The sequence below is a fragment of the Palaemon carinicauda genome, chromosome 19, assembly GCF_036898095.1.
Source record: "Palaemon carinicauda isolate YSFRI2023 chromosome 19, ASM3689809v2, whole genome shotgun sequence".
NCBI lineage: Eukaryota > Metazoa > Arthropoda > Malacostraca > Decapoda > Palaemonidae > Palaemon > Palaemon carinicauda.
The window spans coordinates 7293771-7308850 of NC_090743.1; the positions used below are offsets into that span (position 1 = coordinate 7293771).

At 35.4% G+C, this 15080-nt stretch overlaps 1 protein-coding gene across 2 annotated transcripts in view; it reads left to right on the plus strand.

Annotated features, from left to right (window-relative positions):
• Positions 1-2863: 2863 nt before the first annotated feature.
• Positions 2864-15080, plus strand: part of Ocrl (Oculocerebrorenal syndrome of Lowe) — an 88353-nt gene continuing 76136 nt past the window's right edge. The window contains exons 1-2 of one of the 2 annotated variants that reach the window (XM_068393118.1): positions 2864-2968; positions 14288-14386. In XM_068393118.1, the coding sequence (XP_068249219.1) occupies positions 14330-14386 (57 nt within the window). In that variant the 5' untranslated portion in view covers positions 2864-2968; positions 14288-14329. The remainder of the gene's footprint in view (positions 2969-14287; positions 14387-15080) is intronic. The other variant, XM_068393119.1, reaches the window with a different exon arrangement.

Below are 15080 nucleotides of genomic sequence, written 5' to 3' on the forward strand. Positions count from 1 at the left end.
AGGTGTTTTTTCTACGCTATTAAGTCGTTTATTAATTTCCCTCGGTGTATTTTCTTTTGTTTTAACGTTGGATTTTTTTCTTCTTATGCATGTTCCCTTCAAACGACCAACGTATTTGATAACCACGTTTAATTAACGTATCAAAGATAAGACTTGGCTCAACAAAGAAAACGGCTTATCATCGGCGGAAAAGGAGTGGATAAAAAATGCCTATGAATAACAATAGCTAGCTATGGGATGTCACTCAGAGAGTTTAAATTTCGAGTGATAATGATTTACAATTTGATCATAAAAGAAACCCTTTTTGATATAAATACCCAGGAACAGAAATAGTGGTGCCTAAGTAGGCCTATTCATCTCTTCGGGTGTAATTTGAACAGTTCATCCTTGCTTAAACCAGGTGGCTTTGTTTCACTGCGTAAATGTATAGAAAAAAAAAAAAACTATTTAAACATAACACAGAGCAATAGGAAGCGAAATGAACTGCCTCATTCCAGTTATGAAGCTGAACTAACGTCCAGACTTTTACTCGACCTTGATGCTTAAGCAAGTGTGGATCCAATTGTTACATTTTTAAAGCAACTTCTTGCCTATCTCTTAAGTCAGTTATCATTCGCAAGTTAGCAATTAGAGGTTCTTTTATTATCATTATTATTATTATTATTATTATTATTATTATTATTATTATTATTATTATTATTATTATTATTATTACTTGCTAAGCTACAATCCTAGCTGGAAAAGCCAGATGCTATAAGCCCAGGGGCTCCAACAGGGAAAATATTCCAGTGAGGAAAGGACACAAGAAAAAATGAAATATTCAAGAACAGCAACCACATCAAAATAAATATTTCCTATATGAACTATGAACACTTGAACAAAACGAGAGGAAGAAAAATTAGATAGAATGGTGTACCCGAGTGTATCCTCAAGCAAGATTCGTCATATTTAAGTAAATTTCCTAACTTAATAGGGCTAGGTTTACAAAGAAAAACACTGCTGATTTTTGTTCTTATAACTTTTAGATGGGTCTGGCTGGAAATCCAAGCTTTCAGAACATGGAAAAAATAAGTTTTTGACTTGCCTAATAATTAAAATGTCTAGAAAATTATATATGGTGTCTTTTATTTCTAGCGTAAATTTCATGGATGAGACTAATGGATTACTAACAGTAAGATAACCAGTAAGGTAAAAAAAAAAGAATCCACATAGAATTCCCAGAACAACTTAACCATACCATACAATTTGACAGGACCCTCCCCACAAAAAAAAAGGGAGGGGGGGGGGAGATGTACGCTCTGTTTATTGCCATCACAATGATTATCAGTAAACATATTGAGTAGTGACTTGCTTAATGTTATGGCCTCAGGAAAGAATGTTAATCTACCATTAATTTGGCATCTCCCACATTCCCACCCCAAGGAGTTCATAACCCCAACAAAGCACACCTGGTCGTTTAAACCTCACACACGCATACAGTGGTTCATTGCATTGAAGTCACGCATAGCTATGGACGTCACGTACCTTGAAACTTTAAAAAGAAAGAAATAAAAACTGCTCAAGGTTAAAGCAAGATGGCTGGCTACTGCGGTTTAGGAGCGACAATAAAGATGTAGATAAAATTATTTTAATGTCTTCTTTCTTACATTATTTCCTATATACCTTGTGTTACTTCATTATGTACAATTTTACAGCACTACAGGGTATCATTTCGAACAGAAAATATATGTTTTCCTGTAGTGAATAACGCGACTTAACCGAAAAAAATAGTTTTTTCCCCATAGGTAATACAGTATAATAATGCCCTTCATTAAATGTTTTTGACAGATAGAATACAAACTGCACGACTTATTGGAATATGTTTCCTATTGTAATTTAACCGTTACAATGGGAATAACTAATAAGCACGTGTTTTTTTGTATGTATATAAGAGTGTTATTGACAGTTGAACCCTTTCTTGAAAGTAATTTAAGTAAAGTAAACAGTTTAACAGACCACGAGATAAACTTAACTGTTCATTGATGCACGAAAAAAAAACACTCGAGAGACTGTCTCACGTAAATGGAATGCTCGTTACTTACCCAAGCAAAATTACGAGAAGTGTATTGAATAAATCGTAAATTCTGTTTTCGTTTCCTTATCGGTAAGCTATTATAATCTGCACAGCTGTGCAAAGTTATTAAACACCTGTCGGTCTGATTTTTTTTTCTATGCAGTATATCGGCCTCCTACTTCTAGGAAGAAAATTCAATGTTAAGGTTCAAGGATATTTTCTATTGTGTCATTAGCAATATTAAATATTTTTTAGGTGGGATAATGTGACATATATGTAGTTTTGTATATTTAATCTTAATTCTTATTTTCTATTGACGCAAGCAGAGGATTGTTTACCATTACTCGATATTCGAAAGAGGTATAGGCAGTCTTTGAAAAATTTAATCATATGTGAATTGTTAAAAATGAAGTTTGTTTCTTTCAGTTGAGGAATTTTCAAGTTAATTAGGCCAAAAATTTTGTGGATATTTAAGTAAAATTCATTAATCTATAATTTCCATGATCAAATAAAAACTTTGTAGTTTGTTGTCGTCTTAATTTTTGACTTTGACAACCAGGGTTGCCATTCGTACAATAATTATCGTACATGTACGACTATTTTGGGTCCGGAACGATTTACGATACATACCTTAGGTACATAAAATGTATGTGTGTGTGTTTAATTAAACAATTATACTAAAATATTTTGAAATAAGTCAATCATGTAACTCCTTAATAATTATATTGAAACTATGTACGATAATATTGGTTGAAAAACGACAATTATAAGGCTCATGTACGATAATCCAGTCGAAATAATCTGGCAACCCTGTTGACAACTGACAAGTCGGTCAGTGTTAAGAGAGGTGTGCCGTGTAAACAAAGATCGCCGTTCTATTTCAGAGATAAATTGTTTTCAAAGTGTCTTGCACTCGTACGTATACGTTATATGTATGCATTTAGTGTTATTATTAAGCTATATTTCATGTTTTATTGGTAGTCATTTACTAAAGTGGACGGGAACGTAAAAAATGTGCGAGTTCATAAGAGCAATTTTCTCCGAACTTACCTTAGTGTAAGGCGATTGCCTTAGGCTAAACACGTATTCATTGCTATTAGAATTATAATGTGATTTAGATTAATGTAATTGTATTAAGTTATCGGAGTATTTCCATAAGGTGTTTTGAAGTAATTACGTGGTTGAGCCCAACTCGGTTTTAGGTAGCTCAACTGAGAGAGATTAGGTTAGGCTACTCGAGAGAGACAGGTAGCTTGGTACTCCTCTTACTTAGAATAAATGAGAGATGGAGGGATATTTGTAGAAAGTAATGCAATTTAAATATTTGAAAATTAAGTATGGAGGATGACAAAAAAAAATGAAATTTTATTTTTTATATATTTTGGAATTATAAATTGCAATAGAATAATTATAGCCGTTGTATATCAGCAGCCAGTTCCTCCAGCGTGCATAAAAATGGATGCCAACTAACCTAACTCCCTCCTAAACTAACCAACAAGCCATGTCCTTACCTACTTACCTAACGGTGGGCTAACGCCCCTCTGCAACCCCCCTTACACTGCTGTATTCTTAGTCAGCCGTCGTCATACATACAGGTGGCCGCTATCATACATAGGCTACACCCCTAATAACTTTTCCAGGAGAGCTCTGCATAATTTCTTGTTTCTGGTTATCACAGAAACTAAAAAAGCCTACCGGTATATTTGTCTGTCTAGGAAACAATGAGGTAACTGGGTAAAACCACCCAATTATTGTGATCCCAGTGAGAAACTGGGAGAGTTTGCTTGGGGAAAATCAAAACAAATGCAATTCATTTGGCAGGGAAGTAGAAACTCTATAAATCGGTACATAATCACTTGCATGAAATACACTTTGCATGACAACACTGATTTTATCCCGTCTGTATCTATAATTCTGTAAAACTAAATTTGCCAGGACTTGATTATAATAAGGGTATTTACAGATGTGCGTCCTGACATAATCTTGACTTACAGCACAATATATTTTTTATCAAAATTGTGTGTGAAGCACCTCAGGCATTACTTTACAGGCTTTACCACGCTACATAGTAAACAGTCGCCATATATTTGCTCAAACAATCACTTTGTTTAAGCATTGTTAACACTCAGATCTGGATTATAGAATGGAGGAGTGTCATTAGAAATTATAATTAAAGCTGATAAGTATTAATAGGAAACATACTACTCTATACGGTATATTATCACATCTGTTACAATGTACTGTATTATAAAATGAAAATGCATTATTCATTATCCTCTTTATGTTCTCACTAGTCTTTGTGGTATCAGAAATAGCAAAGAATGATACTAGTATAGTATATTGCTTAGGATGTAATACTATTCATAGATGTCATTTTCTAATCATCATGATATTAGGGTGTCCATCTAACATGGGTTGAACGGCATCGAGAAGTGTTCTTTGAGGAGGATAGGTATGAACATCCTGCCTGCAGTACTCCACTGGTCGAATGACATGAATTACTGACTTTAGCAACTGACATATGAGTCTTGTGTACCCTATGGAAAATGAATTAGCTTTACAGGAAACAAATATTTTATCATAATTTTTTTCTTTTTAGTTAATTAGCATTAGATTTTAGGAAATTACTTCATATAGTGTTATTTACTGCTTTTGTAATAATGTTCAGCCTAAATATATTTTCCAACAACGATATCATTGTGCAGAGCTCTTCTGTAGAATTACCTTAATTAGTTTTAGGAACTGCAATGTATCCATTGTTGGTATTGCTATACCATGGTAATGGTCAGAGATCTGAGGATGTATGATGAGTATGGACACAGTGTCTTAGTTCAATTTTTGTCAGGTTTAGAGACGTGAGGTTGTGATGATTTTTAGTGTTGATAAAGGATGTAGTTGTTCCTACTTGAATACAAAAAATCGTCATTCTAATGGTTGATTGATTGATTTAAAGTTTTCAGGCATCCTGACATCTAAGGAATGGGGCTAGGTTCAAATGATTTAGGAGTAAACCCTTATAAATGACTCAGGTTTTTATAGCTTGGAAAAATACAAATTGTTTCTGAGAATACGATGGATTGTCTCCATGATGTTAGATGTAGCACATTGGAGTTTGGATGAATCCCCTTTGAAATTGCTTGGATGAATCCCCTTTGAAATTGCTTGGATGAGCAGATTAGTTTTGTACAGCATCCTTATTGAGCACTCCGACAGCAGAGGCCCCAGATTAGTGCACCATTCCCCATTCCAATAGAATAGGGCTATTAGAGTCAGCCAGCTGTTTGCATAGATCCTGAAATTGTTTCACTCTTGCCAAATCATGGTAAACCTTGGGAATGAGTAAATATCTAGTGGTTCTCACACATACAAACCCTTGTTCTAGACTGTTAAAATTATAACAAGGTATCGGTACTTACTGGTGGGTAGCGGGGAAGTCCCGCCCCCTCGCGAGCACACTGAATAGCCGCTTTGATTTCAGCCGCAGAGTAAAGCATACTCAATCTGTGCTTAACAATTCTTGGCTGCCATTGATATTTCTTTGTCTTTTCAGTATGTTTCTGTGCAAGTGTTAAGGAGATTACACTTGTAGGCATGGAGTCCTATTTCAGTAAGACTGGTTGCAATAGTGGCCAGTTTATGCCCCAACAGGAAGAGGACCCCCCTTCCTTGTACCCATTTTGTAGGGGACATGATTGTTCGCAGTCATCCCCGTGACTAGACAACGCGCACACCTCCATCTGTTAGTAGGTGTGCATCTGTTTATGTGCAGTCCCTAGCACAACCTCCTGTACATGTGCACTCTTCTGTGTGCATGCCATTACATGATGATAAGATAGCTCCTGGTCATGTGCGCTCTTCTAATGATACACACTCGCACTATTTTATTGTTATGTGCACTCTTCTGTAGACATGTACTTGTCTACTGATACATGCTCGCCTGTATGCGTGCCCCCTTCTATTGATACATACTGTACTCGCCTCTACGAACACACACTAATGTTGATACACAGTTCACCCGTGTGCACTCTTCTACTGAAGGTCAGTGGCTTTCTTGCCACCTGCCAGTAACTGCTGACACCTCAATATGAATTTCAACAGCCAAATTTCAGCTATGCTGAAATCATACTCTTATGAAAAGACTCATATTTGTATAATTAGGACTAGGTATAAATTTTGAAAATATTTACATGTACGTACTATATTGTACTGTAATTGTTTTTTGTTTTGCCCATTTACCTGTTGCTGCAGATTAATACAGACCCATACAATAGAGCCCCATACATAGGAGAAACAAGGTGTAATTCCTTTTGCATAGCTAAAATTTCAAGGAAGATCATTAATACCTTGTAACAGAGTGCATACATTATACGTTTTTTAGTATAATATATGATATTATGATACCAAATCTTTTTTAGATTTTGAACTTTTAAGTCATTAACAAAAATAGTAATATGCTAACATCATACCGCATAAAGATCTTTGAGAAGATGCAAGGAACATCTGACTCATATTTACCTACTCCCTACAAACCAGCGAGGCTCTACAAACCAGCGAGGCTATATAACGACGTCTTTGGTATGGCAGCTATTGAATCAAACCTAATAATCAGAATCCTAGAATTGGGTAGTAAATAGATATCACTTATCTTGAGTTAGCTAAGGCTTTTGACAAAGCAGATAACTTCAAACTGCTATTACTGTAGGTTAAAGAGAAAACTGAGTGGGTAAGCCTATGCGAGCATGGCAACATAGCTTCTCAAATTGACTGCTTCGAGTATCACTTGAGTGGAGCATTATAAAAGCAAGCACATGTCATGTCAGGGGTCCAGCAAGGAATTATGCCTAGTCCTGTTCTGTTTATGATAATGAGCAGCAATGTTGTAACAACCTGTAAAACTTGTCCATATCTTAGTTTGCCAAAGACCTGTGTGTCTTCGCCTTAACTGATTCACATAAAGAATATGAGCAGTTTTAAAATGAGCCTAATGGTATAATCTATCTATGGTCACAAAGAAAAAAAAAATCTGTAAAGGGGAGAAATTTAAATAGTTTTTGATAAGTTATCAAGAATCTCAATTGTTACCTTGACTCTGGTAGGAATGTCATTATAGTAACCTATCAAGTGAAATATATCAAAGAGTCCTCATCTCTGTCTTAATGTGGTCTGCCCATATTGGCAGACCCATTGCAAACTATCATGAGCAGTTGGCCTAAATACTGTACTAAGAATATTTAAACAGACACATCAGTGCTAAGCTTGATGAATGGCTGATAGTAATGAGTAATGAGACCATGTAATTGGTGTTGATATCTTTTTCCAAAAAGAGACTTCAGCACTATGTACATGCTAAGGGTGATGCTGATGAGACTTATTATTGACTTATTGCTCACCAGTATGGTCCCCACACTAAACTAATTATGGAAAATTAATTGACGTGAAGGCATACCGTACTATGTACAGTACATTCACAAAAAAGAATAACTTTTATTACTTTCCCTATTTGGGTAGCCTATTGTTATTATTATTATTATTACCAGCCACGCTACAACCCTAATTGGAAAAACAAGATGCTATAAGTCCAAGGGCTCCAATAGGGAAAAATAGCCCAGTGAGGAAAGGAAATATAAATGATGAGAATAAATTAACAATAAATCATTCTAAAAACAGTAACGTCAAAACAGATATCTCCTATATAAACTATTAACAACGTCAAAAACAGATGTCATGTATTAACTATAAAAAGACTCATGTCAGCCTGGTCAACATAAAAACATTTGCTCCAACTTTGAACTTTTGAAGTTCTACTGATTCAACTACCCGATAAGGAAGATCATTCCACAACTTAGTAACAGCTGGAATAAAACTTCTAGAATACTGTGTAGTATTGAGCCTTATGATGGAGAAGGCAATGAAACTAAATAGAATTTATCATAGACATGCATGCAATGAAATTCTACGCATCTACAATATCAAGGATGGTTAGGTTCCAAATCTTATGAACACTTATTAAAACTAAAAAAAATTGCCCATCAATTTCACCACAACCCTAGAACTGTAACATTATTCAGCCACGATTGCATTGACATCATTGTATGTCCACATTGCCTCCAATATATGGAAATGTTCACCTCATGAATCAGCTTGTAGACAAACTGTGCGAAAGCAATAGCTGGACAAGTTCCTGAATATACTACCAGTTGAACCAAAAGGTAATGCCACAGACTATTTTAACAACCCTAGTATAGAGTGCAATGTTAGATTGATCTTTGATTCATGTATTCAATTACAAAGTCAGATCTAACAGTGCTGTCAATAACTATTTGAAGTAATACACTTTGGGACAGGTCTCAAAGATGTAATCCTCCATTCTCAGCTGTTACCAAGTTGTGGAATGATCTTCCTAATCGGGTAGTTGAATCAGTAGAACTTCAAAAGTTCAAAGTTGGAGCAAATGCTTTTTTGTTGACCAGGCGGACATGAGTCTTTTTATTGTTTATATATGACATATCTGTTTTTGACGTTGTTAATAGTTTATATATGACATATCTGTTTTGACGTTGTTACTTTTTTTTAGTTTGATTTATTGTTAATTTATTCTCTTCATTTATTTATTTCCTTATTTCCTTTCCTCACTGGGCTATTTTTCCCTGTTGGAGCCCCTGGGCTCATAGCACTTTGCTTTTCCAACTAGGGTTGTAGCTTGGACAGTAATAATAATAATAATCAGAGGGATGCTCATTTCTAGAAAAAAGTCTGTTTACTATCCCATTTTTGTTTTCCTTATAATTGTAATTATTTATGATGTAAATCAAACAGCCTAATTGATGATGTGAACTATAAATGAATGATGTTGGTATCTTACTGCAACATATTAGACTATGAATCTTCCCCAAAGATATCAACAGGAGGTTCATCATCTTCATTAATTTTTGAGTAACCAACAATGAAAATCTTTTTTTTTAGGGTCTTTGGAGCATATTCTGGTGGCATTTTTGTTGAAAAAATTTCCATTTGAATAACATTTTGGTTGGAAGTTCTTTTTGTCTTTGATTTTTAACTCATCACAGTAGTTTTCAAACTGGAGATCAGATAGGTAACTTTTCTTTTACATTTCATTGCAGGGGTCATAGTCGATTTTTATTCCTAAAGATTTTGTACAAACATTTTGATATACTTCTGTAATGTCAATATTCCTAATTCTTAATTTTTTTCTTTGCTTTCCTCTTGCAAAGCAGGACGTTACAGTATGTTTGGGTTTAGTAGATTTTCCAATGCCTGCAGTCTTTGTTTATTTTGGTACTGTGCCTATTTAAAGAATGATCAGATAAAGAATGTATAATGGCAATATTACGAGCAAGTGCTACTATACATAACTAGTTCATATCTTTGATATTTGACAAGTGACTAATATTTACACGTGATAGAGGGCAAGTTATTGTACATTGAGGTAATACAGAGCACAAAATTTGCAGTTAATTTCTGTATTGCATATTTCTGGATTGTTTTAATTAATACTGTACATGATGTACTGTATTTACACGACTAAATTTGTGTGTAATACTGGACGGTTGTACTTCCATTATGCAGTAATGCACTTATATATCAGTTGTCTTCTTTGTATCTGAACACCAGTATGATTGTGGTGTCTGTCTTGGACATCATAGATAAAGATACTTTATGTTTGTTGTGAGTTTTTTATAATAGAGTATGTTTCTGCATTAAAAATGATAGTGTGTGGAAAACTTTATTAGCTTACCTTTCTGACAGTAATTTTACTGCTGCTGATAATAGGCGCAACCTGCTGATTGTAAGTCGATAAGGCATTGTGAAGAGCAATAAAATAGGCGATAATACCACATGGTTAAGCCCAATAGTGATATGCATTTGCCTATACAGTACACACATCATAGTTGTACATTATTAAATAATATATCTCAGAGGTTGGACTGAATGATATGATCTTATAGATAGCTAAGGAAAATCTGCAACTAACTAACTCAGATCTTGAAGTTAGACGCAGTGGAAATAGCTTTCTGTTTTGCTAAGCAAACAAGGAAGAAGTGAAAATTGACATTTTATCTTTGAAAAGCTATGTAGTAGGTTGGCCAGGGCACCAACCACCTGTTAAGATACTACCACTAGAGAGTTATTGGGTCCTTTGACTGGTCAGACAGTACTACATTGGATCCTTCTCTATGGTTACAGTTCATTTTCACTTTGCTTACACATAAACCAAATAGTCTGGCCTGTTCTTGAAATATTCTCCTCTGTCCTCACACACCTGACAACACTGAGATAACCAAACAATTCTTCTCTTAGGGGGTTAATTACCGGATTGTAATTGTTCAGTGGCTATTTTCCTCTTGTTAAGGGAAGAAGAGACTCTTTAGCTATGGTAAGCATCTCTTCTAGAAGGACACTCCAAAATCAAACCATTGTTTTCTAGTCTTGGGTAGTGCCAAAGCCTCTGTACCATGGTCTTCCACTATCTTGGGTTAGGGTTCTCTTGCTTGAGGGTACACTCAGGCACACTATTCTATCTTATTTCTCTTCCTCATTTTTGTTAGAATTTTTATAGTTTATATATGAAATATTTGTTTTAATTGTTGTTACTGTTGTTAGAATATTTTATTTTATTTGTTAGTTACTTCTCATTTCCTTGTTTCCATTTCTCATTGGGCTATTTTCCCTTTTGGAGCCTCTGGGCTTATAGCATCCTGCTTTTCCAACTAGGGTTGTAGCTTAGCAAGTAATAATAGTAATAGTAATGGGCATTTACCCAAGTTAGTACTATTAGCTCATAGCAAAAATTTATCAGCGTTTGATGGAGACACATTATAGAACAACCAAAGTTATTCTTGTTTGCAAGTTATGTCATTACAATGTCATTATTGCTTGCATAATCATACAAGGAGAAGACTCCTTTTTGATGTCTCTGAGCTGGTGTTTCCATTTGACTAATAACGGAAGAAGACCCTATGGTTTAGCTTGTTTTGTTTGTGTGATTTTCGGCTGTCTTTTAACAATTATAAACAGGGTCAGTACATGGTCATCATAGACGGTAATATTGTTTTTAGGTCACATTTTCTATAACTTCATGGAAAATCTTTAATTTTTATTGTTACTCTTTGTATGTTTTGCATATTTTCAATTCCTAAGGTAACTTCTTGAATAGGCTTAGTACTATTCGCTCAAAAGTATCCTTTCTTCGTCCTGGCTGCATTAAGTTATCTTCATCCATATTTTCAGTAGTGCATTGCTTTAGGAGGCATCTTAGAAATTAAGGTTTCTAATTCAGTGTCTCAGGTCAAAGTAGAAAATATAAAACTTTAGCTTTAATAGGTAGCCAATATATGTCAGTACTGTAGTTTAGATTTTTATTTATTGAATATTCAGTAGAACACATTTGGATTCATAGTTTTTCTCTATCAATTGCTTATTTTTTATCATTTCAATTAATCTTACCCAACATTGATATGCCTGTATGCTTCAAGTTTGAGGTTTTGGCAGTAAAAGATGGAAACATGAGTTTCTTTGTGGCTTTGAATATCCTGGCCGTAACTCGATACCATCTCATCACCACAGGCTGGTATTATGACAGTTACTAGCACATGGTAACATTATTTTAGTTTGCTTCTTGCCATGTGCTGGTGATGTACTTTTTAATCATTTATCATCTTTTATTATTTTTTTTAAAGAATTTTTCCTTGGATTAGTTTTTAAAGACTGGTTTTTTTAGTATTTATTATCATTGGCCTTTTTTAGAGGTGTTTCTTTTTATAGAGTTTCTGAGATAGATCATGTTAAGATTATAGTTCAGTGAAGAATTGTATCAGTTTTTACAAGACCTGGGGTGCAGCATTCGCTACGTTATCTGTAGAATCTGATACTAGACATAGGAGTGTCACATGATCAAGCAACCTTTTTACAAATAGATTTCTCCCCCATCCTCCCAGATGAGGGGAGAAGACGGCCATATGTATTCAAGGCATTTTCATAATGACTATACATTCTGACAATTTATCCTCCACATGGAGATAGATTTTCCTTAACGTCTATCAGTTCCTGGTTCAGTAATGACCTAGCCCAACAACTGGTGCATCTTCATGCCCAGGTCATTATGAGGTCGGCAGAAGTCATCCCTTTTACTCCTGTACACAACCAAAGTGCTTGGACAAATCCCAGGATAGTAAACGAGCCAGTTTGGTTATAGGGACTTCCTCCCTCCTAAGGATATGTCTCCTATTAAAGAATGAGGTTATGCGTTCATTTAGGAAAAAATATAAAATTCTAAATCTATTTATTTCGTAACTATACAAACCCGATACTTGAAGTTTCCCTTCTCATCTCAACCACTCTGCAAGTTGTGGGCTGAAGGTCAAAGTGAGAGTTCTGTAGCCTATTGAGTGGAGAGGCCTTCCCCTCCACACAGCAATAACTACCACCACCTCATTAAAGTTTGAAAAACCGTATCCAGTTTCACTGGGGAAGTGGTAAGGAGTTGCGTGAGGAGTTAAAGCCATGGGAGTGATAAGGAGTTGAGGGACCATTTAAGGCAGAGGAAGTGATAATGGGATGGAAAGCATTAAGGCAGGGTAAATGGTTGGGAGTTGGGTGAGCAGTCAAGGTAAGGGAAATGATAAGGAGTTGAGTGAGCAGTTAAGGCAGGGGGAGGCAATAAGGAGTTGGGTGAGTATTTAAGGCAGGGAAAGTGATAAGGAATTGGGTAAGCAGTTAAGGCAGGGGAAGTGATAAGTAGTTGAATCAGTAGTTTAGGCACGGGAAGTGATAACGAGTTTAGTGAGTAGTTAAGGCACGAGAATTTATAAGGAAGTGGGTAAGCAGTTAGGGCAGGGTAATTGATGAGTTGGGTAAGCAGTTAGGGCAGGGTAATTGATGAGTTGGGTAAGCAGTTAAGGCAGGGGAAGTGATAAGGAGTTGGGTAAGTAGTTAAGGCAGGGGAAGTGATAAGGTATTTGGGTAAGTAGTTAAGGCAGGGGAAGTGATAAGGTATTTGGGTAAGAAGTTAAGGCTGGGGAAGTGATAAGGAGTTGGGTAAGCAGTTAAGGCAGGGGAAGTGATAAGGATTTGGGTAAGTAGTTAAGGCATGGAAATTGATGTGTTGGGTAAGCAGTTAAGGCAGGGGAAGTGATAAGGATTTGGGTAAGCAGTTAAGGCAGGGGAAGTGATAAGGATATGGGTGAGCAGTTAAGGCAGGGGAAGTGATAAGGATTTGGGTATGTAGTTAAGGCATGGGAAGTGATAAGGTATTCGAGTAAGAAGTTAAGGCTGGGGAAGTGATAAGGAGTTGGGTAAGCATTTTAGGCAGGGGAAGTGATAAAGAGTTGGGTGTGCACTCTTTGACTTTATGATGTCATTGGTTATCCAGATGTCAAAACTTAATGTGGAAAACTTTGGCTGAGTTACCAAGTTAGTTTACAGTGCTTAACTGTAACGTACCTTGAAGTGCAATAAAAACTAATAACTTGGCATGTGTATAGTTTTTATGTAATAAGAAGCCGACAGTAATCTGTCTTGTTAAACAGGTTAATTGACAAGGAATTAAGATCACAGGAAAAAAAAAAATAATGGTTTGTATTTCTGACATCTGACTGAAATTATGGGATAATATTTTATTATGTAATTTTATGAATTCTATCACACCTTGTTTTGTTGTTTTGATTAAAATTTTAAGCATGAAAGTATGAAACCACAATTTAATACATGGAGGTATTGTAATACAGTACTGTATTGTATTGGTAGAATTTTGTAGCTTAACCCTTTTACCCCCAAAGGACGTACTGGTACGTTTCACAAAAGCCATCCCTTTACCCCCATGGACGTACCGGTACGTCCTTGCAAAAAAAAATGCTATATTTTTTTTTTCATATTTTTGATAACTTTTTTGAGAAAATTCAGGCATTTTCCAAGAGAATGAGACCAACCTGACCTCTCTATGACAAAAATTAAGGCTGTTAGAGCAATTTAGAAAAAATATACTGCAAAATGTGCTGGGAAAAAAATAACCCCCTGGGGGTTAAGGGTTGGAAATTTCCAAAAACCCCGGGGGTTAAAGGGTTAATACATGGAGGTATTGTAATGCAGTACTTTACTGTATTACGAGTATATTGGTACAATTTCGTAGCTTGAAAGTAAGGTACCGTGTACTGTTATTGTATTGCTTGGAATGTTGCATGTTTAGTGGACACTGATGATTTTGTTTTCCTTCATCAGATGTGATTAATTGGTACACACACCAACAGTTTGGCACCAATCATGGAGCTTACACCACATGTGCAAGAGAAGCTGCACTCGGGGCACAAGCTCACTGCTGTATCCTTTCTGTGCACTGCATCTTTTATTGTTTTTTTGCTTTTGTTTGATAATAATTGGAAGTACAGCACAGTGTCGTACAGTACTGTATGTTTATAACAGTTTTAGCCTTAATTTGTTTTTGTTTTTTTGCTTGTTTTTATTTTTGTTAAAAGTTTTTAAAGGTAAGTAGTGTGTTGTGAGTAAGCTTTGGTATAGGATTATGCTCCAATAAAAACTCTAATGGAAAAGAGGTAATATAATGATAATGTAGATATAGTGGTAATTTTATTGTCTATTGGTTATATTATTTCTATTTTTTGTATTGGATTATGTAGAGTTGTGTGTAGAGATTATATGGGTAATTGCATTAGGTTGAACCTTAGTAAACACTACTGTATTTTTAACCCTTTTACCCCCAAAGGACGTACTGGTACGTTTCACAAAACTCAACCCTTTACCCCCATGGACGTACCGTTACGTCCTTGCAAAAAAATGCTATAAAATTGTTTTTTCATATTTTTGATAATTTTTTGAGAAAATTCAGGCATTTTTCCAAGAGAATGAGACCAACCTGACCTCTCTATGACAAAAATTAAGGCTGTTAGAGCAATTTAAAAAATATATACTGCAAAATGTGCTGGGAAAAAAATAACCCCCTTGGGGTTAAGGGTTGGAAATTTCCAAATAGCCTGGGGGTAAAAGGGTTAACTGT